The 26,546-nt window shown below is 36.3% G+C and overlaps 2 protein-coding genes across 3 annotated transcripts in view; one reads left to right on the plus strand and one right to left on the minus strand.

Moving 5' to 3' along the window:
• Positions 1-91: 91 nt before the first annotated feature.
• Positions 92-5,173, minus strand: tectb (tectorin beta). Its single transcript, XM_052102670.1, has 11 exons — positions 5,082-5,173; positions 4,768-4,843; positions 4,454-4,644; positions 2,417-2,568; positions 2,235-2,307; positions 1,878-1,981; positions 1,696-1,779; positions 1,410-1,572; positions 1,245-1,323; positions 1,127-1,159; positions 92-156 (listed from the first exon to the last, which is right to left on the minus strand). Exons 2-11 carry the CDS (start codon positions 4,832-4,834, stop codon positions 92-94), a joined length of 1,011 nt encoding a protein of 336 aa, XP_051958630.1. The 5' UTR covers positions 4,835-4,843; positions 5,082-5,173.
• An 8,978-nt stretch (positions 5,174-14,151) lies between these two features.
• Positions 14,152-26,546, plus strand: part of LOC127627033 (glycerol-3-phosphate acyltransferase 1, mitochondrial-like) — a 34,760-nt gene continuing 22,365 nt past the window's right edge. The window contains exons 1-4 of one of the 2 annotated variants that reach the window (XM_052103235.1): positions 14,152-14,284; positions 24,226-24,357; positions 25,645-25,764; positions 25,854-25,927. In XM_052103235.1, coding sequence (XP_051959195.1) covers positions 24,259-24,357; positions 25,645-25,764; positions 25,854-25,927 — 293 coding nt within the window. In that variant the 5' untranslated portion in view covers positions 14,152-14,284; positions 24,226-24,258. Of the gene's footprint in view, positions 14,285-23,988; positions 24,074-24,225; positions 24,358-25,644; positions 25,765-25,853; positions 25,928-26,546 lie in introns of those variants that run through there. The other variant, XM_052103234.1, reaches the window with a different exon arrangement.

Below are 26,546 nucleotides of genomic sequence, written 5' to 3' on the forward strand. Positions count from 1 at the left end.
ATTCGTGTCTATATTTAAGTATATTGTATGTAATTGAATGAGTGCAAAAGTATGTTTCATTGCATTTTCAAGCAACCCACATCTGGTCTCATTACAAACTGAAGTATCCTAAAATTTCATTCAATATCATTATGGACAGCATACACAGAAATGGGCCTGTGAAATAGAGGGGTGAGAGAGAAAATCTTGAGTACCATATATCAAACAGAAGTGACTCTCTGCTTTATTATGTTTTATACAATGAAATCAATGTTGATACTGTGCAGGTTTTTACAAATAACTTCTGAAAATGTTTTTGGTAACACTTTATTTTGATGGACCCAAGTAGATATTTAACTGACTATAAGTGACTTGTGAACTGGCTTTCTATAGCTAGTAAACAATGTTTCAACAAACATTCATAGACTATCAATAGCCTGTTAAACAGCATCAAAATAACAGCTTATCGACTGACTTGCTATAGCTAGTAAACAGTGTTTCAACAAACATTCAGTAGACTATCAATAGCCTGTATAACAGCAGCAAAATAACAGCTTATCGACTGACTTGCTATAGCTAGTAAACAGTGTTTCAACAAACATTCATAGACTATCAATAGCCTGTATAACAGCAGCAAAATAACAGCTTATCGACTGACTTGCTATAGCTAGTAAACAGTGTTTCAACAAACATTCAGTAGACTATCAATAGCCTGTAAAACAGCAGCAAAACAACAGCTTATCGACTGACTTGCTATAGCTAGTAAACAGTTTTTCAACAAACATTCAGTAGACTTTCAGTAGCCTGTATATAGATCTTTATTAATTACCTTTTAATGAACTTATGTTCTCAGCAATAATGTAAGTAGGTAATTAATAGATATCTATATTCAGGCTACTGAAAGTCTACTGAATGTTTGTTGAAACACTGTTTATTAGCTATAGCAAGCCAGTTCATAAGTCACTTATAATTAGGAAGTATATAGTTAAATATCTACTTGGGACCATCAAAATAAAGTGTTACCATGTTTTTGAATTAATTTATGAGCAGTTACAATACAGTAAAGCTGTGGCCTATTTATAACTAAATATGAATATATCAAAGTCATTAATCTGTCTGCACTGCAACATTAAAAGAAAATACTTACCTGCAAGATGTATATAGCTTGAGGAATGTTGTGCTGAAAACAGTCAGATTGAAAAGTAAGGTGTCAGGCTTTTAAAAAATTATTAATTGAATTATGCAGCAGCATAGATGCTAACTACCTTTGACTTGAAACTCCGTGGTCAGGATGCCTCCATTTGGGTCAGGTTCAAATTCAGTACTCCTTGATGAACATGGAGTCTTGAATAGAGTTAAGAGGAGTCTCAATGGTGGTCAGTAATCTATATGAAACTGTTACATCATTAAATGGTTATTCTGATACTCACTGGCTGGCAGAACAGCTTTTCCCCATCACAAACTTGGACCTCACAGTGGAGCCACACAGTGGATACTTTCTCTAACCGCTGGAAGCGGAACGAATTGAACTTGAACATGGACCGACTGTCTTTGGCATTTTCAAATATGGTGACTGTGCTGTCTAAAGAGCAACTGTGAACCAGGAACACACAGAAATCAACTGTGCAATATTGAATCACACAAACAAACAGATTCTAGCCTGATTTGTTTGAATCAATAACTATTATAGAACAAATTGGAATAATAAAATCTTACCTGTTCAGAATTAAAGTCCACCTTTTCCTGTCTGTTGAGTAAGGTGTAGGTGTTGCCCAGCAATTTGCTATCACTACTTTGAACCTGTTAACATTAAGGAGAGAGTTTTTATATTGTCTATGTGAATCTGTGTATTTCATGAGATTTAGATTCCTTTCTTTTAAATGACTCAAATGATTCACCTGTTACTGAGTCCTTTTGCCTCAATGCCAATGAACACCTCAGAGCCGATCTCTGATGTGTCAATCACATATGGTGCATCTTTTGCATACAGGAACTTTGAGTTCTACAAACCACAATGATGAATCAAAATTTAGTTGCAGCTTCATTCTGGCTGCTTTTCCTTCTCTAGCGAGTTCAATAAATCCAATTAAAGAAAATGTAATGAATTAAAAATGTCGTTTTGTAAAGAAATTTATAGGCACAATTTTTTTTAACAAAACTAATTTTAAACATTTCATTTTAAGCAATGTACTTTTGTACATTCTTCATCACTGATCTCTTCAACATACACTTTTGAGGAAAGCTGAGATACTCACTGTGAACACGTTCATTGACAACTGAGACTTAAAAGAACCTAAACTCCCATTGTTGACATAAACTGTTGCCACTCTGGAAGAAGCAGAGGGTTTAGTAAAGACGCTGCAAGTCAATGGTCAGAATGCATAGGCTCAAAAATATCTCCTTCTACTGGAATTGGCATCAGTGTAACAGGGTCTACCTTTGGCTGAACACGGCATTGTTGACCAGATAAGCCGCTTTATAGGTGCAACTGAATGTGTAGTTGACAGGCTGGTTCCGCACTGTAAGCGAGGAGTCATTGGACACTATTGAGTTGTAGAATATGTACCGTGGATCTTTCCCTCCTACATACTATTGGTAAAACATAAACAGATGTATTTTTTTAGTAATAGTTTGAATTTTGTATTTGTCTATTTCAGAGAAATGGAGCTACCAATTATAATTGCGCTGCCAAAAAAATATGTTCTTTTCACTTTTTTGTCTTGTTTTCAAGTAAAAATAGTTAAACCTCCTTAAAACAATAAAAAAAAATTAAATCAAGACATATTTTTAGAAGTAAAGTATTTTCTTGTTTTCAGAAAATATACACTCACTTGTTTTTTTTTGTTATTTACTTGTTATTCATGTGATTGTCAAATCTGCCAATCGTGTGGCAGCAGTGCAATGCTGGGCTGGTTTCAGTGTTTCTATAACTGCTGACCTCCTGGGATTTTCATATACTACATTCTCTAGAGTTTACCTTGTTGATGAGAGAGGTCAACAGAGAATGGCCAGACTGATCCGAGCTGTCAGAAAGGCTACAGTAACTCAGATAACCACTCTGTACAACTGTGATGAGAACAATAACTTTTCAGAATGTACAAGACGCAAACCTCGAGGCAGATGGGCTACAACAGCAGAAGAATATATTGGGCCCTTTTTACGAACAGTCCCTCATAAAGTGCTCAGTGAGTGTATATTGAATTAAGTTTATTCTTCTTATCACATTGGCAATTCGTTTTTTCTTGTTTAAAGCATAACTCCAATCCAAAATGTATTAAGGTTTACACTTATGCTGTAAAACCTGTGGAAAAATAAGCACTAAGATACATTTTTAGGAAACAAGTCTTATGTTTGTATGCAATTTTGCATCTCAAGTAAATTTATTTAGTTTTTTAGTATGTTAGAATAATTTAGCGGAAAACATAAAATGCTGATTAAGAACATGTATTTTGCAGTGTGGTAAAACAGTAAACATTCAAAAAAGAAAGTAACCTATTAAATGTGCTTCATGTGGTGGAATAAATATAATAAACAAAATAAAAACAAATAAGTCAGTTTTACTTAACTTTTTGAAGCTGGTGTTGCTAGCATGCATTGGGCTTGAATAATTAATGAGCTCGCATGGTTTAACTGTTTTATTTACACCATAATTATTGTTAGTTTTGTTGTTACATTTGGTAACTTATTTATTTTTATTTTTTTTGTGCAGTCTTAAGTTCATTTTCTGCTCAGAATTGCCTATTGTTAATCATAAAAATTATCTGTTGATTGTCACTGTCATGGTGTTTTGTGCACCAAGTGTTTAGGTCTGCGTCCGCAGCACTACATCTTGTTTCTATTGTCAGTAATGCAGGGTGATGTTGTCTCAGAGAATACATACTATTGCATGCATTACGTTTTCCTATGGGAGGCTTCCATATGACATGTGGTACATGATCAAACATACAAAATTCCAAATGTGACATGTTCTAATAAGATGTTTACTTACATTTTACCACATTTATTTAAGCACCATGTATATCATATTTGTAAGTAAAAGTTACTGAATTTGCTAAACAAATTAGGTTATTTGCTAAACAAATTCATAGAGTTTTACTTAGAAAAACTGTGTACAAAAACTTGCAAGCAATTTTTACTAGTAAGTAAATAAAGTAAATATAGTAAATATAACCAGTATGTTTTTCAGTGTAACATCTATATATCTGCTTTTATTCAAGTCAGAAATGTCATTTAACAAATCTGAATCAACCTGTATACATTTGTTTAGACCTACAAAAATAATTTTAGGGGTTACATCAGGTAGAAGTAGCTCCCTAAAGTAACAATTGCAGGGTTTTACAGTGTATTAGATTTTCATTGACATTTATGCATTTGCCAGGTGCTTTTATCCAAAGTGACTTCAAGGTATACTGTACATTTTACCAGATTTTAACCCATGACCTCTCTACAGTATCAAACTAATCAAATACCTCACCTCAGACAAGGTCCCACAGTAAGAGTGATTCTTAGGAGTGAGGTCTGGGATGGTGAAACGATAGAAGCCTGGAGTGTTAATCCCAGAGTAGCACACCCCGCCCAGGGATAACTGACCAATCTCCCATCCATATGGACACTCTGGCACGTTTGCAATGATGGCATTGGGAAAACATGACACCATTACATAGTCTGCAACAAATTGGTCTATATTAGGATTATCTTGCTGATTAAACCATGCCAAAACCGAATACATGGCCCTTTGATCAACAATGATAGAAAATGTTTAAAATGTGATGTTCATTTCACATTTACCAGCTTTTTGAGGGGCACAGGCCCATGTCATAGGGAGGAGAATGAGGATAACACCAACAGCAGCCATTTCATTTCACTGAACAAAAAGCATTGTGGTTGATTTCCATTTAGCTGTATAAACATTTACTTAAACTAGGCGGTCAAAGCATTGCACGGTTTGCAGATCTTAAACATGATAAGTTCACTCATGGCTGACTTTTCTATTTATTTATAAATTATGGTCTGTTTAATGATTATATTAATATTCTAAGACAAATCACACTTTGCATAGACAAGTACAATAACATTTGAATTAATTAACGTTTCTACAATACCGATGCAGGATAATTAATTTGGGTTTGGCTCAGGTCTCAGAGGGTTTGCATGGTTCTTCTGTGGTTCTTCTGCAGGTAAATGGTCTTAAATCCTAAGAGCAGAGTTCATTCAAGTCAGCACAAGAGCCGCTTTATATGTCCGCAGGTAGGCACAACCCCCCCTTGCTTCTTTGGTCAGCCAGTCTGGTGAGGACTTTTGGTGATAGCTTTGTAAAGGAGAGTACAAAAGCTCTCTGTACTTGCCAGACATTGACTTTTAAATGACCAACCTCTCAAGGGAAGACCATTTTCTAAGCTTTTAGCCAACAACATTAACATATCTTCTATGACTTTTTATTTTCACATAGCAAAAATGCATAAAAATCCCTCTAGCCAATGTTTCAGTTCTTGACATGCTTGTGTGATGGTAACTCAGTGGCAGTCTCATTCTGAAAAGTTTGGGCTCTACCCAGATAACTTTTTGTGCAGTTTTAAAATGGCCTTCAAATATACACACATGCCAGGTTATGCAATACCTCGCTGGCACTGCCTCTGCCAGGCAGACATGCTGATCAGTGGACTGTGATCAGGAGTTAACTTATGTGCATTGTCTGTGCTAGAGTGTCTCTTAAATTGACACAGAGTCATTGAGGTCAGTCTCATTTAGCTTAGCCAAAACAGTCCCAGTACCTTAATTACCAAAACTACTTTAGCTGTACACAGTCTTCAAAATTTTTATCTTGAAGAAAAGGACAGTATGGTGGAAATTTCAAGACAGATAAATCATATGCTGATGTTTTCCATTTCTGTAGTGTGCAGTCTCTTAAAGTAAACACTAAAATCAGAAATCGCTTCTCTCATTTACTCTCATGAATGTGTCAAGGAGATTTAGAGCGAATGTCAAGATAATCCGTGTATAAAGACTTAAATTTCAGTCTGTTCCTTACAAAAAGCTATTAAAGGCTTCAGAAGACTTGGAATATAAAGCAGACGTCCTATAGAACACATTTAAAATACTTTTATGGTGCTTTTACATCCTTTAAAGATTTAATGCATGTCCCCATTCATTGTAATTGCACGGAAAAGAGCAATCAGTGAAAAGTGTGCGTTACAGTAGTCCATGTAGGGCTACTCATGTGAGTAGCCCAGCGGTTGAGCTTTGTAACCATTCAAAGACAAGCCTGTTGCTCCCTTTCTGAGTGTTACAAAATATTTTAATAACAGTTTTTATGCTTCTAAGCAGGCCAATATGAATTTGATCATTTAGGACAGCAATAAAGTAATTCAGAAACAAACTTCTTAGCTTGTTTTTTGATGTGTAGCTGATAGAATATAGCATGAAGTTATCCATCCAAAATAATTAGTTTATTATTTTATTAATTAACATTAATCACAATTACAATATCAAGGGAATTAATCATCAATAATGAATTTTTGTTTTTGTTTTTTGTCATAATCGTGCAGCCCAAGTTTGAAAAATCATTAGGGTGAGCAAATCATTAAATAACTTTCATTTTTAGGTCAGGAAAGCAAAATGTGGTAGCAATGTCATTGCTTTGTGGTATGGACAGCTCTCCAACCTGTATCACATAGATACAATGCAATGTAGGTCAGGAAACAAGCAATTCCGGAACCACACGAGTCAGTCTGATAATGATCTACCATATCTACCATACACCAAAGTCATCACCCATGAACTGACACATGGTCACAAATCCCCAAAACATCACACTGGGGAATAAGTGCACAAAGACCCTTTAAGATTTTCCTGATCAAACATATCAATGAAAATGTATAGATGGGGACTGTATAGATCATGATGGGCACCTGGATAAGGTAAGAAGACTGAAGACAAGGACACAAAATCTGATGAATGTGCCATTCACAGAGATAGTGTTTCAGCCTCTAAGGAAAGCAGGGCACTTAGAGAAGCGGCATTTATCTTCAGACAGTGTGTCTCCTTAAATTTGAGGACAGGGGAGTATCCCTATTGAGTCTTTTTTTCACATGTAAATCATGAATACGAGAGGTCAACTGTTCATTTTGGTCACACTGATGTCAATAAGTTTAATACAATTAAAACATAAACTTCTCTGTGTGGAAAATAAGCCTCTGCTGACAGATGTGCTCCAAACACCATGTGGCTTTGTTTATTTATGGAGAACATAACCAAAACATTGATGTTTACAAAGAGGAAAACCTGCTGCTAATCAGAATCACAACATAAACCAATTTCTTTTCAGTTAATATCAACAGACATTATTTTTATTCAATACAATGACCGCACTTATCCATAGAGTCTTGTTGTGGATACCTGTAGTATAATCTGAAAAAGCATATGTCAGGCCTTGATTTTAAACCAATATATAACTCATTCATATGAAAGAAATTAGAGTCTTTCTAAACCAAAATACATTTCAAACATTATAAAATATACTTCAGGGGCAGAAAGTTGCAACACCAAGGTTCAATTCCAAGAGAACACAAAATTATAAAATGTATACATTGAATGCACTGTAAGTTATTTAAGCACTTCTGAATATTAAATAGTATATTTTATTAATATTAAATATGTCAATACTATTAATATTATTATTTTTAATTTATGAATGTAGTTACAAAAATGCAATTTTTTATTCTTGTTGAATATATATATATATATATATATATATATATATAGAAGAATTGCCAAAAATGTTTCAGGAAAAATCCGGTAAATATTCAAAATATATTCAAAATTGTAAATATACATAGTCTATGTTTTATTTATTTTGAAATATAGAAATATAAAAATATTCTGTAAAAAGATGGTAAATACCTAAAATATATTCAAATTACATTTACATCAATACATTTTAAATATACAAACAGTAACCTAAATGTTGTTTTGTTTTTTTGTCATTTCTACAATTTAAAATACAATATACACAGTATATATATATATAGGACAGGTGAGGTTACACATACAAAGGGAGTGCCTATTTTATCAATTATTGTTTTTGATAAGATCAAAACATATGAGCCAAAATTAGCTCATTACAACCTCTAATGTAAAATGATCAGGTGTAGATAGCACCGGCGCAGATATCCCACGTGATAAAATTATAGAGCAGCAAAGGCTACTTTTACTTGTGCTCATTATCATGAGAATGGAAGAGACCAGTGAGATACAGAGAGCAATGCTGGAGAGAAAACCATGGCAGATGCAAATCTACTTGGAGGCCTGGAGCCCAGGGACAGCTAGTGTTACAGCTGACTATGAAGAGCCCTCCAGGTGTTGAACTTGTTCAGGTGGTGTGAGAGTTTAGTATGTTATGCAGTAGCAGGTGCGCATGTTGCACCAGTATGCAAACACAAAAAAACTATGTTAAATATTAGTGCTAATCTAAAATTATATTGTTTTGTTTTTTTGCCCTCTTGCATCTATTTTTCTCCCTTGCTCTTTTTAGCTTTGATTCATTGTGAGGCTCCAAATACCAAGCCTGCACTACTAGGATAGTCACCTGCAAAGCAGTCATCCACTATTCACTAACGCAGATTAGTTTAGCCCCATTTGTAAAGTTTCATTGACTCACAGTTACAATTTCACTCATAGAGCTGCGTTGCAGGTCTGTTCTGATAGGGTCGCAAATAGCAGGCAATGAACAATGCTAAATGCAAATAATACAATGTAACTAATAATAAATGAAATGATAATGGTTAAAAGTAGCAAAATAAATAGGCTTATCAACTTTTAGAAGGGAGGAGAAAATGCTTCACATTTCACTTAGGTATTTCTGGCACTTGGTGGCATCTATAGCCAGATTAGGCAAATGCCAACATGGATGGGTTGCGTCTTGCGTGGCCAATTTTAGTAAACAAAAATGTTTTTTAATTCATTATTATGGGTTTATGTCTCTTGAATTTAATTATAATTCACTGCAAAAAACATGTTTTCACATTCTAGTTGAAATGGAATACATATTTAATGTAGTCTGGCCTTTCTCAACACTCTTGTCCTTCCACGTGAAGCAAAACAAGTTGAGAACCAGTGCCACAGAATCAAGTCTTTCATTACAACTATTACAGGTTGCCCCAGAGGCCTTGTTTGCATACCACACAAGCAGTTATGTGGTTAACATGATTTGTTTAGGCATCATAGCACTTTAGAATGTAACAGAAAAAGACACTTAAGAGAGAAAGCTTTCTCATTGTTTTTTTTTACTCATTGTTACCTAATCCTGAAATTTAGGATGCTTGGTTTGTGCAAATAAGCTGCTTCAGCTCCCAAATATGCAGCCAAGAGTGTAGAGAAAGGGCAATGCAACCTCAGCTCTACTCACTTTGAATTCTGAAGGCAGTTGATGTTGCTGACTCATATAGTCATATCATAAAATAATTCTGTTGACACCACAGTAATGGACTCATCAACAACAAAATTTTAAAGAAATTCTAAAGAAAATGTGAGTGATGCTTACCCATGCAAAATTCAATGGCTCAATGATAGGGTGCTGTGTCTGTTTTTAGTGTGTTGCAATGTGGTTGCTACAATCAGGGGCACAGCTACCCATTTCTGAGTGTGTATGCAAAACAAAGTTTTGTGGCCCATGTATCTGTCGAGCAGGGTGGGGGGTGTTTTGGTGTTGTCCATTATAAGCTTTAATTTCGCACCCCATGAATCTGTCGAGCGGGTGTGGTGCTGGGGGTGCGGTTAGAATGTTGTCCATTATAAGCTTTAATTTTGCACCATATCTGTCTTTACGTGCCCCCCCCCCTTTACACCCTATGCGTTGCATACCTTGCATATATGGTTTTTGTGCCTCTGACTACAATGTTCTGGGTGGTTGCTAGGATGTTGTGTGGTGGCTGGTTGCTTACAGGCCAAAGTCTAAAGAGCCCCATTTACATCGACCACATTTACTGTACATGCACTTGGTTTATTCCAGTGTTTTTGCAGTAAGCGTTCTGAAACATCTTGTAAACAAGAACGTAGAATTCCTTACGCCGATTAAGGGAAAGTGGTTTAACACACCCAGGTTTCTCCCAAAGAATGCTGCTTATGTGGTCATGTTCAGTACCGTTCTTACAGGTTTTTGTGGAGTGTGCATGTGCGAGAACAGACAGGATAACAAATGTCATAGGATGGAGCCTAAAAACAAGTCAACAAAGTGGAAAGAATTAAACATACACGGTATGGTTATATACGGTAACCCTAATTTAACCCTAATTTACGCACCAAAGTTTAATACATAGGGTTAGGGGTTTGTTCAAAGTTTTAGCAATAGTAGCAGTAAATAGTAAAACCTAAAAAATTTAAATAAAAATCTGGTGAAGCTGGTAACTGGTAACTGGTGAAGAGCAACAAAGACCTTGCCTACAGTGGACCAAGAACAGCTCACAAATAGCAATATAATAATGGTTCGCCAGGTGCGTAAAAAGCATTACAATGAATCTAGGTTATGTGGTGTCAGAGAAAACGTGGCATGTATGTATACCTGTGAATGTGCACACAGCTAGGATACTTAACCCTTGTGTGAATCAGAATTCCTACATAAGTTTCTTGTTGCTATGTCCGTAAGCCCTTGAAGCTTAAAGCTCTCCTCCAAAGACTACTAAATAAGACTAAATGTTGGAATACACCCCAGCATTATTATAAGGGACGTGTCCAGAATACATATGCAAATGTTCTTGTTCCTTATTGAATACACAATCAGACCTAACAGGATGTCAGCTTAATGGGCAAGACTATTTGAAGACCTCAATGCTGCACCAAGATTGTTAAAAGGATAACATTTAATAGATTTCATTAGAAATGTTACCATGGAGCTTTCACTTTATCTGAAGATCAAGCATATTTAATATTTAATAAAGTGCACCGGAAGTCAATAAACCATACATCTTAAGTAAGTTATCCATGCTTGCAAACATTCTAAATTGTCCTGAATATGGGATTAATAATGTTAAAGTTGTATATCAGGACAAGGTAGCAGAACAAACTTTCTCTGTTAACTAATTGAAAAGACTAAGCAATGTATTGATCCAAACTGGCTACATAAATAAATCCAACTACATAAATATATCGGTACATAGCCTCCAGAGACCTAGCGAATCATTTATGCACACACCAATATATATGTAGATCTCAGAGATAATGCATACCATCTCAGAGATCAGTTTTAATTACTGATGTTTTTAAGGTGCACTAAGTAACTTTTGTCTTTGAGTCGTCTTGGACTTACAGTGACAACTAGTGGCACGGATGTAGCATCATTCAAACGCAATAGTTTTCAGTTTCAGATGCCATTGTAGAAATTTACTATTCACAGTCAGCCATGATTACTTGAATCAGTGAGTGAAAGTGTTAAATAACAGAACGGTTACTGAGATTAAGGGAGTAGTATTCTGCTGGTCATGTGATTCTAACATGGCATGTGAACCATGTGCGGACCCTCTCTATGTAGAATAAAACAGTTTTATAAGGTTACTGATATGACTGGACTCTGGAGTCTTCATTCATTATCTGCATGACATAGGATGTCCACACTATTCTTTGCCAAAAAACTACTTATGCAAGCAAGTTTTCTGATCAGCCTGAAAATGTCACCTGAAATATACGACATGGCAAGAAATTTAAAATATGCATTGTAATAGAGAAATAAGTTAGGTATTTGTTTAATTGTATTTAAATATTACATCAGTGATTGTCCATACAACACAACACTGCCTTATGGCCTAAGAAGAAATTCAAATTTATACTAGTTGTATTTTATTTTATTTTTAAGCTGGACAGTCCTGCTCACTGTGAATTGTTGTTGTAGAACAGAGCTGTGTAAAGATATATTTCTCATGTTCCAATAACACAAATTATATGTATACACTCACCTAAAGGATTATTAGGAACACCTGTTCAATTTCTCATTAATGCAATTATCTAATCAACCAATCACATGGCAGTTGCTTCAATGCATTTAGGGGTGTGGTCCTGGTCAAGACAATCTCCCGAACTACAAACTGAATGTCAGAATGGGAAAGAAAGTTGATTTAAGCAATTTTGAGCGTGGCATGGTTGTTGGTGCCAGACGGGCCGGTCTGAGTATTTCACAATCTGCTCAGTTACTGGGATTTTTCACGCACAACCATTTCTAGGGTTTACAAAGAATGGTGTGAAAAGGGAAAAACATCCAGTATACGGCAGTCCTGTGGGCAAAAATGCCTTGTTGATGCTAGAGGTGAGAGGAGAATGGGCCGACTGATTCAAGCTGATAGAAGAGCAACTTTGCCTGAAATAACCACTCGTTACAACCGAGGTAGGCAGCAGAGCATTTGTGAAGCCACAACATGCACAACCTTGAGGCGGATGGGCTACAACAGCAGAAGACCCCACCGGGTACCACTCATCTCCACTACAAATAGGAAAAAGAGGCTACAATTTGCAAGAGCTCACCAAAATTGGACAGTTGAAGACTGGAAAAATGTTGCCTGGTCTGATGAGTCTTGATTTCTGTTGAGACATTCAGATGGTAGAGTCAGAATTTGGCGTAAACAGAATGAGAACATGGATCCATCATGCCTTGTTACCACTGTGCAGGCTGGTGGTGGTGGTTTAATGGTGTGGCGGTTGTTTTCTTGGCACACTTTAGGCCCCTTTAGTGCCAATTGGGCATCGTTTAAATGCCACGGCCTACCTGAGCATTGTTTCTGTCCATGTCCATCCCTTTTGGCCTCCATGTACCCATCCTCTGATGGCTACTTCCAGCAGGATAATGCACCATGTCACAAAGCTTGAATCATTTCAAACTGGTTTCTTGAACATGACAATGAGTTCACTGTACTAAAATGGCCCCCACAGTCACCAGATCTCAACCCAATAGAGCATCTTTGGGATGTGGTGGAACGGGAGCTTCGTGCCCTGGATGTGCATCCCACAAATCTCCATCAACTGCAAGATGCTATCCTATCAATATGGGCCAACATTTCTAAAGAATGCTTTCAGCACCTTGTTGAATCAATGCCACGTAGAATTAAGGCAGTTCTGAAGGCGAAAGGGGGTCAAACACAGTATTAGTATGGTGTTCCTAATAATCCTTTAGGTGAGTGTATAAACAACAACAACTGCATACAGGTTTGTAATAATGTAAGGGTGAGAAAATTACAGAATTTTCATTTTTAGGTGAACAACTACTATTAAACAAATGGCTGTTCATGAACCCTGGTCTCTTTTGAAAGAAGACACTTAGCAGATTGTTGTACATATATTTATATATATGACACTGTCCTTGTCACAACCTAAAAACAAATTAAATTAAAAATGTAATTGAAATTAACTGAAATTAAATAAAATATTAAAATTAAATTAAAGCCACAAGCCTTATTATGTCCTAGTTCAAATCTAAGTGTGATAACGTTTAATTTATTAATAATTTTCTAAAGGGCTACTTCAAAAGCTGGACAAATACCATATTCGTTCACAATATGCACTGATTTTCTTTTTGCCTTATGCCTGATATGTGGAAAACAGGTCTGTTAATGTTGTCTTTCACATTCACAATTGTGAGTAAAAGTACATATTACGTGAGTACATATTACACATTCAAAATTTTATTTGAAGAGTATTTTTCATCCTTGGAAATTACTGTTGTTAGTATAACATTTCTAGCATAAAACAGTGGACAAATAGATGTTTCATTACTTAAGGAACATCGTTCATGACAATGACACTTTGAACCGGTTTCTGAACTTGCTGATGCATTAATTTTGCCATATTTGATTATTGGAGGGGGCTTGTCCCCTTCAGTGGTTACGGCCCTGCCTACATATATTGCAAAATTGCAATTCATGTCTTTAGGATTTATATATATATTTGAGGAATATATGTATTTTAATATATATATATATATATGTATGTATGTATGTGTGTGTGTGTGTGTGTGTGTGTGTGTGTGTGTTATTATGCACCAAATACTGTAACGATGTGGAACAAATTCTAAAAAATGCCATCATGGACTCAGCTTTACATACAGTATCTTACATGTTCCTACGACCTCTTGTGGCTCTAACTAGACTAACAGCGTAAAAGCAGCCTCATGACATGCATCTCTTTCCTCTGTCTGTGCAGACAGTGGCAGGGCAAGTGCAGTGCAGCCTGTAGGTTGTGTGGTTTGCTGTCTCAAGGGCAAGAGAAGGGCTACAGTACACAAAAGAGGGCTATTTCAACACTGATGGCGCATCAAAGGCATTTTCTCCAGGTAAAAAGCTTCCTCTTTGCATACAACTCTTCATATTCTGGTTTCGTTCAGTTTTTATCACAATGAGGGTGGGCGCGTGGGTTAGCAAGCTAGCACGAGGAGGATTGTTAGTCTGTGAATATACAAAAAACTGCACTGCCCATAATGTACCGGTGAAACCACGGCACTTTCAGTCCAAGGAATAAGACGATATATGATCTTAAATCGACCTTCAATTCCATGCCGAAGTACGTTAATAGTAAGTTCCACATACAGCAATGCCGGGCGATGTCTGTGCTTTATTTAAAACACACGGTTTATAGTTGCACTGCATGTGTGCTATCAGGAAGAAATGTCTTGACAATGCATGCCGCTCAAGAGCAAAAAAAAAAAAAGCTCTGAGTCAGACTAGCATGTAGCTTGCGGACATCGCTGCAAACCATAGCGCGAGCTTTGACAGCTGATTCCAAACCTCGCGTGCAGATTCAAATAGTTTTCAGGTCAAATTCCGTTTGCTGGCAGTTGGGTGATTCTCACTAAACGTGTTAAGATTCTCATTGCCGCATAGTAAAAATAAATAAAACGTAAACTATTTATACGTCATAGTTGCGCTCAGTTTCTTGGGACTACTTTTTATTTTCTCTGCTTTTATAGCTATCTATCAATATATAAAAATTAGTCCCAAGAAACTAAGCGCAACTATGACGTATAAATAGTTAATGTTTTATTTATTTTGACTTGTGTGTGTGTGTGTATATATATATATATATATATATATATATATTAGGGTTGTCAATTGATTACATTTTTTTAAATCAAATTAATTACATGGTGTCCCGATTAATTAATCGCGTATACAAATATTTGCTGAGAAAGCCCCTCATATAACAATAATTCAATATATAAAGATTATACATATTTATATCAATATATAATTATACATAGTTATATTTCAATATTTAAAAATTTTATATATATAATAAAAAAATATTCAGATAATTAAAATGCTTTACATTCTTGTAGCAGAAGAGTTAATCATTGATAAGACAATACAAAAAGCGGCTTTAGAATACAATGTATTATTTACTACCATATTATTGATCATAAGTCAATCATTGGCATACAGTTCACTGCAATTCATTTCACAAGTGAATTTGTCAATCAGTTGGAGATTTATTATGAGGGCTTGTTTAAGAGCTCGTCAATCTACACCTGCGTCAGAAATGCTTGTGTAGCGTCTCGGGTTCATTGCATCATAAACATAAAATGTTTCAAGTTAATAACTTAATACTCAATCTTTAAACACATCTTGAGATCCCTTAGTTCGCATTTGCGCTCCTTCAAGTGTTTTGAACGTAAGAACGTAACTCATGTCTGTGTTGTGGGTTGTTTTCTTCACTATATAAACTGTGCGTTGCTCATACAGCTGAAATTTCACTTCCTGCCCTTTGGAGTAAACAGGTGGTACTACAAGCTTGAATTTCTGAGGAATCTTCCTTATTATGGCGCGATTACTTGCGTTAATTTTTTTAACGCGTTATTTTTTGTCAAATTAATCGCACTGAATTAACACGTTAAATCGACAGCCCAAATATATTTATATATATATATATATATATACACACACGCACACATCATTGTACAACAACTTTTACTGTAATTAATGACCAATATAGTAATGAGAAACATTATTGTAAACAATAATATATAATAATACATTGTAATAATCCTAAATATTGGTTTAATTTCCTTTTATGCAAAATATAATTTCATTTGTTTAATTGATGTTGATGTTGGTGTTAAATATGACCAGAACATTTCCGTTTAGTCACTGTAGCATTAGACCATTACATGTCTTTTATTTGACCTGTACTTATTATGAAGGATACTTTATTAACTATTGTAAATACCCAATTGCAAAGCACTCACTTTTTTATTTCCTGGTGACATTTCATTAACTATGTTTAACTTCATAATCTAAGTTAAATAGTGTTACATATTATGGATGTTTCTTTTTGGATGTTGTTTAAAATGAGGTTACAACTAGTTACATTTGTCGAAAGTAAAATTTGAATATACGAAAGTATTGGGAGTCATTTCCGCTTAAAATGGAGCTTCCTGAAAACTTTCCACCGGAACCACAAATGCTTCATCCAGATTTGTTAGGACAACATGTGTATGTTAGTGAATAGACCCTTTTCACACTCTGGGTTTTGGAACGCGGAAGTAACCGATTGCAGTTTAAACTTCAACAGAGGTGAATGGGAGGCCACAGCAAACATTATTTTCACTTACCCATTTGCTCCAAGAGCAAAAGAAAAAGTCCATTATTACATTTGAATGAACTTCCAGAAGAAAAAAAAATAGAAAGCAGTGGGTTAAAACAGCAAAATTTACTGTCACTCTCTCAGCTGCTGAAATCGAAACCCCCTCGCAGCTGTGGTAACACATTTTTTAAAACTAATTCCAGGGTAATATAACACAAAGCATAATTGAATAAATGTACAATCAACAATTAAAAAAATTATGATATAAAAATGTTTTGCTCGATTTACTCTGCTAATAAATGAGGCGGAAACACGTCATCACAGTCTGTGAAAAAGGACATTCGTAAATGGAGCGTGCGTGCACGTTCATTCACAATTATCATAATCCACGGCCATGAAAATGCCATAAAGGAAAGCTTCAGAGTCGCTTGTTAAATTACAATAGGAAGCTTTTATCATACATGCGAACAGTTATAAAATAATGTGTGTGCATCCAAATCATAAAACATTGATTCTCGCATCTAAAAAGATAGTTCGTAACTTAAAGGCATATTTGCTGTCTTCAGAGGTTCTTTTGTGAATTAAACGGTCCAAGAGGTCACTAAAAAAGGTTTGACATTATTTTTTTAGTGTACAAAAAATGTCAGTTCATGCTGACAGGAGGATGTCCACCACCTTCTCTGGTTCAGTTTAGAGCATTGATATGACATTGTAGAAAATTTTGAGTAAATCCAAGACTGTAAATTGATATACTTTCCTTGCAAAAGAACAATCTTAAAAGAAATTGATAGAATGCTTGAAGAAGGTCTTTGATTGAAACTCTGTAAGATATTACAGATTTGTTTTAATCTGTGAGAGAACCCCTAATCACGACCACGAGGAGGTTACCCCATGTGACTCTACCCTCCCTAGCAACCGGGCCAATTTGGTTGCTTAGGAGACCTGGCTGGAGTCACTCAGCATGCCCTGGATTCGAACTCACGACTCCAAGGGTGGCAGTCAACATCAATACTCGCTGAGCTACCCAGGCCCCAGATATTACAGTGTGCATGCACATTCGGATGTCTTGCGCTTGATTTACACATGGTCAGGAGCAGGTTTACATTATGTTCGTACCAACTAACGTTTTGAAAATACAAAATCTTCCATGAATCCTAAAATTTCATCAGACTGGCTTTACAAACAATTTACACAAAAATGTGTTCTGCTTGCGTTTCATGAATGAGGCCCAATGTGTTTTTGAGCTTCACTGTAGAGTCTGTTGAAGGGTGTTGTGAACCGATTATTTTTAAAACAATGGTTGGTTGTCATAGCTTTGTGTGTGCACATACAGTATGTGCGTATTGTTTCTTTTTTGTAGTTCAGATAAGCAGATTGCAAGACTGATTAACCCACTGGCCTGCATTGCTGGCGGATTTACTCATCAGATTCGATTATGCGTAAAAGCTAGTGGCAGCTACTTTGACTGGCTTATAGCATCATTGACATTAAGGCAGACCTTTGGCAAAGGCATGTCAATCTACACACTGCTCTTGGCTGGGTAATTTTAGTAGCTTTAAAATTAATTTAGCTTTAAAAATAATATGATTTAATGTCTTATAATCATACAGTAAAGACCAGTAGTAGTTTTATGTTGTATTTAATTCTGAATACTTTTAAAGCTGTTAAAAAAAAAAACACACAGAAGACCCTGCGCCCTCCCTTGTACCACATGAAAAGCGTTTTACACGCTCATAAAGTGAAATTAATGAAATAAGGTTGCTTCATCGCCTGACAGAAATGTGTACGTTGACATGAGAGTATTTTAAAAAAACATTTTTTTTATCCCCTTTTCCCAATTTGGAATGCCCAATTCCCACTACTTAGTTGGTCCTCATAGTGGTGCAGTTACTCACCTCAATCCGGGTGGTGGAGGATAAGTCTCAGTTGCCTCCACTTCTGAGACCATCAATCTGCGCATCTTATCACGTGGCTCGTTGTGCATGACACCACGGAGACTCGCTCATGCTACTCTCCATGATCCACGCACAACTTACCACGTGCCCCACTGAGAGCGAGAACCACTAATCGCCACCACCAGGAGGTTACCTCATGTGACAGTACCTTCCCTAGCAACCAGGCCAATTTGATTGCTTAGAAGACCTGGCTGGAGTCACTCAGCATGCCCTGGATTCAATCTTGCGACTCCAGGGGTGGTAGTTGGCATCAATACTCACTGAGCTACCCAGACCCAACTGACATGAGAGGATTCTAATAAAAATGTCTATAACGATATTTACGCATTATTAGATAGTGTTAGTATTTGTTGTGGTATTAAACCTGGTTTTGAGAATCGTCAAATTTCACAACCAACTACTGAAATTTTGGTATTGTGATAATGTATAGCTATAGCCTTTATTGTACATGAAAGATCTTGCTGCAATAACATGATGAAAAAGTAGATCTCATTTGACTACCATACATAACATAAAATAATTATCATATGACAATTGCCTCCTCCCCTACCCAGTGCAGTTTACATTTCTGTCGCAGAGTATTTAATTGATTGCATAGGTACTCTATTAGGTTGGGCATCGGTCATAATTTTAGAAAAATATACAACAGAAACTTTGACAAGTTACTTTAGCAACTGTCCTTTTTACAATCCGGATAAGTACATTTAACTTGGACAAGTGAATAGCCAATTTGCACATGACAATGCTTGATGTCGAGCCCTGGCTCAAATGTGTGCTGTAGTCAATTTTCTGTTTTGACCATTTGTGAACTGCATTAAACTCTGTCTCTTTTATGCTTTGTGGGTGTGAATTTGTTGCTGTGTCTTCACCATTAATATCTATACAACCAATGTGTTTATGATTAAATTACTACAAGAGCACAAAGTTCTTCATAGATCTAGCCTCTTAATTTTGCTCTCAAAGTGCACCAGTTTGATGCATTTAACTTTGAAATGTACAAAATTTTCTTCCAGGGGAGCATGCCTCCTGATCCCTCTAGAGGGTCCAAGGTCTACCCACCACAGTCTCACTAAATTCTGTGGGGAACACTGTGACCCATTGTATGATAACCATATTCACAATAAAATCGTAATCCCTATTTCTGCTCATGACGCAAGAGAGTTGAGAATAACATCCCAAAGCCTTAGTGTATTCTGCTAATAAACGGACAAAATGGTCCCACTGTGTGCTTTTTAATGCCCTTGTGAGCTGCTGATGGGGTGTTTTGAAGAAGTGCAGTCACGAGGTAACAAGAAGTACCTATACAAATACTGCACTTCTGTAGATTCTGTTGACAGTTCAGGAAGTGAAATTCAGCACCTTTGATGGCATAGAGTTCGTGTCTCAGTTTTAGATTGATGTCCTTCCTTTTTCTCACCTTCAGTTTGACTATTTATGACAAACAAATGTTTATCAGAAAGATAAATGGATATACAGTAAGTAACCTGTATTATTGCACAGCTCTCTGGAATGATTCTGATTTGTCAATCGCATCATTCATTGGTCAAATATTTTTGTATAATGACTGCTAAACTGTATATGACCAACCAATCTCTATTGGGAAAAGACATGTATTACATTTAAATAATCACTACGACCAATTCATTTATACTAGATTCCTCCAGATGGCCATTAAAGACTCTTACTTACATTTTTATTACCGGTATTCAATTATCAAGATCTCCATATGTGCCTCAAAGAAAATGGTTTTATTCTGATGGCGACCTTCAAAAGGTTTTTAACAAAGTTAGTACACCTAAATGCCACTTTAAATGCAGCTTCTGCAGTGTACTTATAAAATAAATCCAGATGATGCATGACCTGATTACTCTGTCAGTTTATTTTGAGATAATACCTTTTTATTTTTAGAAATGTTTGATTTTGTTTTAGCTCAACTATTGCCAAAATAGAGCCTTGGAGAGTAGTGCTTCTTGCTACACGTGAACTGAATGTCTTTTTTGTTTGTTTGTTTTAAAGGGTACATGCTGCACTCATAAATTGGCATGATCTTTTTTTCCACCGCTCTCTTCCATAAATATATCACTTTGCAAGTGTGCAATCACAGTTCAGTTTTGCTTTGACTACCACCCCTCCAGTTTACCTCTCTCTAGTTTCGGTCCTAGACACCTGCTAGATGTGGATTGTATGCTTCATAAGCCCCCCTCTTAGCCTATATTTAGAGTGAGTTTTACTGCTGACAATAGGCTATCGCCCTATAACATGGCACCAGAGAGTGGGTGATCTCATCTACAGGTCAACAAATCAGTGAATAAGAACCGGGAGATTATGTAGCCGCAGGTCACCCTGGACATTGTGAGATATGCTGAGGTAAGAGAAGTGGCTCATGCTCACGTGTGCTGTTTTGGCAACCGTTAGGTGGGTAAAGTTGAGAAGGTCAGGACTCGTGTGCTTTGAGTTTTGTCCAGGCCTAACAGTTTTCTTTACAATAAAGCAGCAGAGGTCAAGAATGCCGAATGAGCTACGATGGCTAGGCGCGTACAGAATCTGCGCTGGAAGAATCCTCCCTCCCACCCCTTGTGTGTTTATTAAATATTTTTTAGTCTATTTCATTAAACTTTGAGATTTCAACATTTGAAACATTTTACCATATTTAAATCCATTTTGCAGAATTCAGCAGATATGTCAACCAAATCAGGGCAGAAATTCTGGAAATAAAAAATTCCATCTGCAGTGGAAATTCTTTTTTCTTAAACTGTGTTTTTGTCTTCGTTTCCAGTACAAATATCTAAACATTCATAAAATGAGATCATTTTATTTGAGAAGCAAAATTGCTTAAGATACTACAACATTCAGAAATTCACATAATATATCCTGAATATACACTGGCAGACAGAAGTTTGGAATAATGTAGAGATTTTGCTCTTATGAAAAGAAATTGGTACTTTTATTCACCAAAGTGGCATATAAGCCAAAGTGTATAGTCAGGATATTAATAACATGAAAAATTACTATTACAATTTGAAGAAAAAAATTCTGAACGTCGTAAGCTACTTCAAAGAGTTCTCATCAAAAAACCTCCAAGTGCAGTAATGACAGCTTTGAAGATGGTTGGCATTCTAGCTGTCAGTTTGCCCAGATGCTTCCTGTAGTACTTGTCATCAGATGTGGCTGTCTTGTCGGGCGCTTCTCATGGACCTTAGAGTCTAGCTGATCCCACAAAAGCTCAATGGTTTTAAGATACATAACACTCTTTTCCAATATCTGTTGTCCCACTCTAACCTTTTCTTTTTGATTTTCTGTTTTAAAAGTGGCTTTTTCTTTGCAATTCTTCCCATAAGGCCTGCACCCCTGGGTCATTTCTTTACTGTTGTACATGAAACTGGTGTTGAGTGGGTAGAATTCAACAAAGCTGTCAGCTGAGGACATGTAAGGCATCTATTTCTCAAAATAGAGACTCTGATGTACTTATCCTCTTGTTTAGTTGTACATCTGGCCTTCCACATCTCTTTCTGTCCTTGTTAGAGCAAGTTATCCTTTGTCTTTGAAGACTGTATTGTATTTTGTATGAAATCTTCAGTTTTTTGGCAATTTCAAGCATTGTATAGCCTTCATTCCTCAAAACACTGATTGACTGATGAGGTTCTAGAGATTTTTCAGAATCATCCAATTCAGAAGTTTCATTTTGATAATTTATAATAATAAAAAAAAATATGCGTGATATGAGCATGAATCACTGCTTTTGTGTACTTAAATAACGCATAATGTGCGAGTAAGGGCAGCCGGTGGACTTTCTGGTGCCCGCCTAGGGTAAGATGGTGACCCCCCCCACCTTAGGGAATTGTGACCTACACAGACTGTGCAGTATGCGTGTAGGGAGTGGCAGTACTGCACAGATCGGATATTGTTACACATACCGAAAAATCTACGCAAGATCCGATTTTTCCGCATCCGATCTGAGCCACTTCCAAATGTGCCGGGCATGGACCGTGAATTCCTGTGGCAGTAAAAATTGCTGCGTGTTTTACTTGCATAAAACGGCCGGTAATAACCCCTGGTAATATTAATCCAGTGCGAATTGACGTGTTACTAAAAAGCCCAAAAATCTAAATTTTCCAGCACGGGTAAATATTTAAAGGGCTCATGTAAAATAGAAATGAGCAGTTTTGTTTGTCGCCAGTTCTATTCAATCGATTTCTTCTAATAATCACAGATACGGTATATGCTTATGTTTAATAGTTCCTGCATAATTAATCAACACCGTATACATTTTCTAATAGGTTAGTTATTTGTGACAGCAGTGTGTAAATGCTGTAAAGTGTAAACACAGCAATCCTTGTGATTTTAATTTTTTTATACAGACATCGCTTATCCCATGCGAATTGATGGTAAATATTACAGACGTCCGCAGTAATAATTACTTTACAGACATATGTCTGAAACTAATCCTGTTCAAAAAGGGCTTTAGCCACACTTCTCGTCTGATCGATGATGAAATCATTAAAGCCGTGCTTACCGTGGCAGTCGTAATCTCAATGCTATGCATACATTTAGTCATTGTTTTGTATGCATGTGTGATTAGTTCTTATGTATAATTATTATGTTTTATTTGTTTGGAGAGGATTTTGGACACATGGAGACATTTTTGGACATTATGATCAATTGTTTTTGTAATAACTTTTGACTGCTTTGTCGTATCAAACCAGATTTGTTCTCAGATACAGTTGACGTGAAAGCAAAAGCAGTTTTCGGAGCCACCTTATTTACAACCTCAGATATAAAAATGTCAAAAATGAAAATAAGAAAATACATTTTTGGCTCTTTTTCAGCAGTTTCTTTGCTGCAAGTCTCCGAATGCATAATCTATATCATTAAAACATTTGTTTTCTTTACATTGATACAAACACTTGACCGTTCTTGTTTTGTTTTTTTGTCGAGTTATAAGCATTTCATTTTGGGTATGCCATTGAAACAGGAAATATGTTTATATTTACATTTCTGGAGTTATACAAAAGTATCAAAATAGAAGAAAATTCCCCCCAATGTTTGGAAATACCATTGGCATATATTGCAACAAGTGGTGCCAAAGTCAATTGATTTTAGAAATGATCTAAATCTCTCAATGTAAAAATAAAATAATGGTGCTGCCACCTTTTAAAAAAAAAAAAAAAAAGTTTTTTAACCTGTAGTTTTCAAAGTGATGTTTGAAATGAGGAAGAAAAAAAAAAATTGCCAATGGAATATCTTACAAAACGTTGCTTCTCAAGAACATTGAAAGATATTGACATATTTCTATAGGAAAACAAGATTTTTTCACAGTGTGACCCTGGCTCTGACACACTGTGATGTACAGTATGTTTCCCAACGTGCCTGACTACACGTATTCAATTAAGCTCCGCTTGTTTGTTGCCGTTCTTCTTGACATTTTTCTGTCAGAATTATCTGATCACCTGAAACCACCTCAACAGGTTTGATGTGAACATTCTTAGTTCTTTTTCTGGTGCGGTGATTGGGTGTTACACATCACCCGACATTCCTTTTATTCAGCAGCAGTTTAGTTGGAGGGACTTTGCAGAATAGAAAGCACAATGGTAATCTGGCTTTCTGTGGAATATTTTGCTGGCTACAGTGATCTATTGTGAAAAGCTGTAATCAGAACTTTGCCCCAATGCTTTGACTTACAGCACAGAGGGTGGCAATGGACTGCTTCTAATTTATTTATTTTTTTCTCTCTGTCCCACAGTTTGGTTGTTTATGCTTGGTTTAAAGAGAGCAAATGGATGTCCAAATGGTGTTTGGGGGGCCGGATACTGTGCTCCTGGCCAATACTCCTGACGCAGGAAGTGGCTGTCTGAAGCATCCCTGTGAGGAGCAGGTAAGCACAGAGTACACTTAAAGCTCATTAAAGGTGAAGAGAGTAATGGCCGCACTGCTAGTGTCACCAAACAGAATTGCAAAAATAACTGGTTTTAAAAATGTTTCCCCAAATTCTATTATATGGCATTTGTTGAGCCATTGTTGCCAGTTCCGCTGGTATGTGTTTGTAACACCACAGTATATACACTTTTCTGGGAACCTACGGATGTCTTGTATTTTGACATCGAAAGAATTACACACTTCAACTTCAATGTCTGTTATTCACTTTGTCTGATATCATCTACTACCAGGGATGTCATAAAATATCGATATATTGATTATTGATCGGCACATTATTTTATCTATATATTTTTGAGGTATCGATATATTAAAATTAGCCAACATTTAAATTAGAAGCCCAATTTGTGTGCTTTCCCTTTCACTCAGTCGGCCAGCTGTTTAAAGGGATAGTTCACCCAAAAATGAAAATTCTCTCATTATTTACTCCTCATGCCATCCCAGATGTATAAGAATTCCTTTCAACAGCAGAATACATAAAAAAATCTTCAAATCTCAGCTCAGTAGGTCCTTATAATGAAAGTGGATGGTAACACATTTTTGATGCTCCAAAAATCACAGACAATCAGCATTAATGTCATTCATCATGTCTCACAATATGCTCACTTTTGGTGCAAAATCTCTTTTAACTATAAATAATCACTTCCGTTAAGCATCATTATGCATGTTCAGGTCTTGCGGTCTCTTGTGTGACGTATTGCCATTGGCATGTTCACGCGAGAAGTGAAACATGCGCGACACACACAGCGCTGTTTGCAGTAGGAGGAGGAACTAGGAAGTAGGAGGAACACTTTACAGACCGAATGCCGTAAACAAACTGAAGCAAATTGAAACAAAGATGTCAGAAGATTTTGATTTAAGAGAAGAGGAGATACAAGATTTGTGTCTTGTATCTAAGTTAAGATAATCTCATTCATTCATTCACAGCCCTAGTTTTAATAAAAAATGGATATTAAAAACCTTAATTTTAATAAGGTTTTTAATGACTTTTCTTTTTACATTTTAATGGAAGCTGGTGTGGTGTTAAAATCACAAACAAACATTCCTTTAAATCTGAGTATATTGTCCAACCTGGTTTCGAAGTTGTGTATGATGCATTCGCAGTGGTTTCCAGTTGAATTTGAGTTGTGGAAAAAAGCAACTAGTACTTAATCACTACTACAAAAAACTATAAGAATAGCCTGCAGTGGTGATCTTTTATACTATATACAGTGCTTGTATCTTGCAGGAAAGAAGCTCCAGCCCATCTGTCTTTCGTTCTGTGACCACCACATGGAAAGAGGGTCTATTAAATCGAAAGAGACCATTTGTTGGAAGGTGCTGTCACTCTTGCACACCCCAGAGTCAGGTTAGTTAGTTAAAGATGTGCTACTCAATGTGCATGTGTTTCAAGAATCATCCAGGTTTTTTTGACTGATTTACTGAAATGTGTTTCAGGAGAGGCTCTTCAATCCCAGCATCCCCTCACTAGGGCTCCGTAATGTGATTTACATCAATGAAACGCACACAAGGTAAACGTCAATGTTTGCTGGACTCAGGCCTGGTCCACTAGACTACTTAAGCTCACTCATGTTACTTGGGTACCTGCTTCTTAGAATTTCATTTTATAGTATTAAAATCCATTAACCTATTTTTTTTTTTCTGATACATCATTAATACCATAGTTGGTCAGCCAACCCTGTGTTTACCTATAGGAGTCAAATGGAAGGTTGTAGGTTTCTGAGAGGAGTGGAAAGTCAGGAACTGAATTATTTACACTTTTTGTCTGGGGATTGTATGTGCCTAGATCAGATAACAAGGACCAAAATTGGTCCGAGCTTGTACTGCCAATCACAAGAGGAAGTGGACAGGGTGTAAAAAGGCAGGAATAAATTCTATCAGAGGTTAGTCAGATTAATTACATCGAGTTTAAGTAGGGATTTTTCAATCAAGCGTTTTTGCTGTTGTATGGAAATAGGAATTGAAAATCATGGAACGTCTCAAAGGTATTTGCATTGACTACTGAAATTTGTATATCATTACAACCCTGGTGAAATAGTTTATGCTGTTAAATTACAGCCACATGTGGATTTGTATGTATTTGGTAGAGCTGTCAAAATCATCCTGTTTATGCATGCAATTAATTAGTTT

This window comes from Xyrauchen texanus, chromosome 33 (assembly GCF_025860055.1).
Source record: "Xyrauchen texanus isolate HMW12.3.18 chromosome 33, RBS_HiC_50CHRs, whole genome shotgun sequence".
Classification (NCBI taxonomy): Eukaryota; Metazoa; Chordata; class Actinopteri; order Cypriniformes; family Catostomidae; genus Xyrauchen; species Xyrauchen texanus.

What these genes read in the sequence shown, in the direction of transcription:
- tectb (XM_052102670.1), bottom strand. Translation starts at nt 4,834, where the DNA reads ATGGCTGCTGTTGGTGTTATCCTCATTCTCCTCCCTATGACATGGGCC. An exon ending in GCAAAAGGACTCAGTAACAG is followed by an intron (nt 1,780 to 1,877) that starts GTGAATCATTTG and finishes TAATGTTAACAG; the next exon opens with GTTCAAAGTAGTGATAGCAA. An exon ending in AAGCTATATACATCTTGCAG is followed by an intron (nt 157 to 1,126) that starts GTAAGTATTTTC and finishes TCTATTTCACAG; the next exon opens with GCCCATTTCTGTGTATGCTG.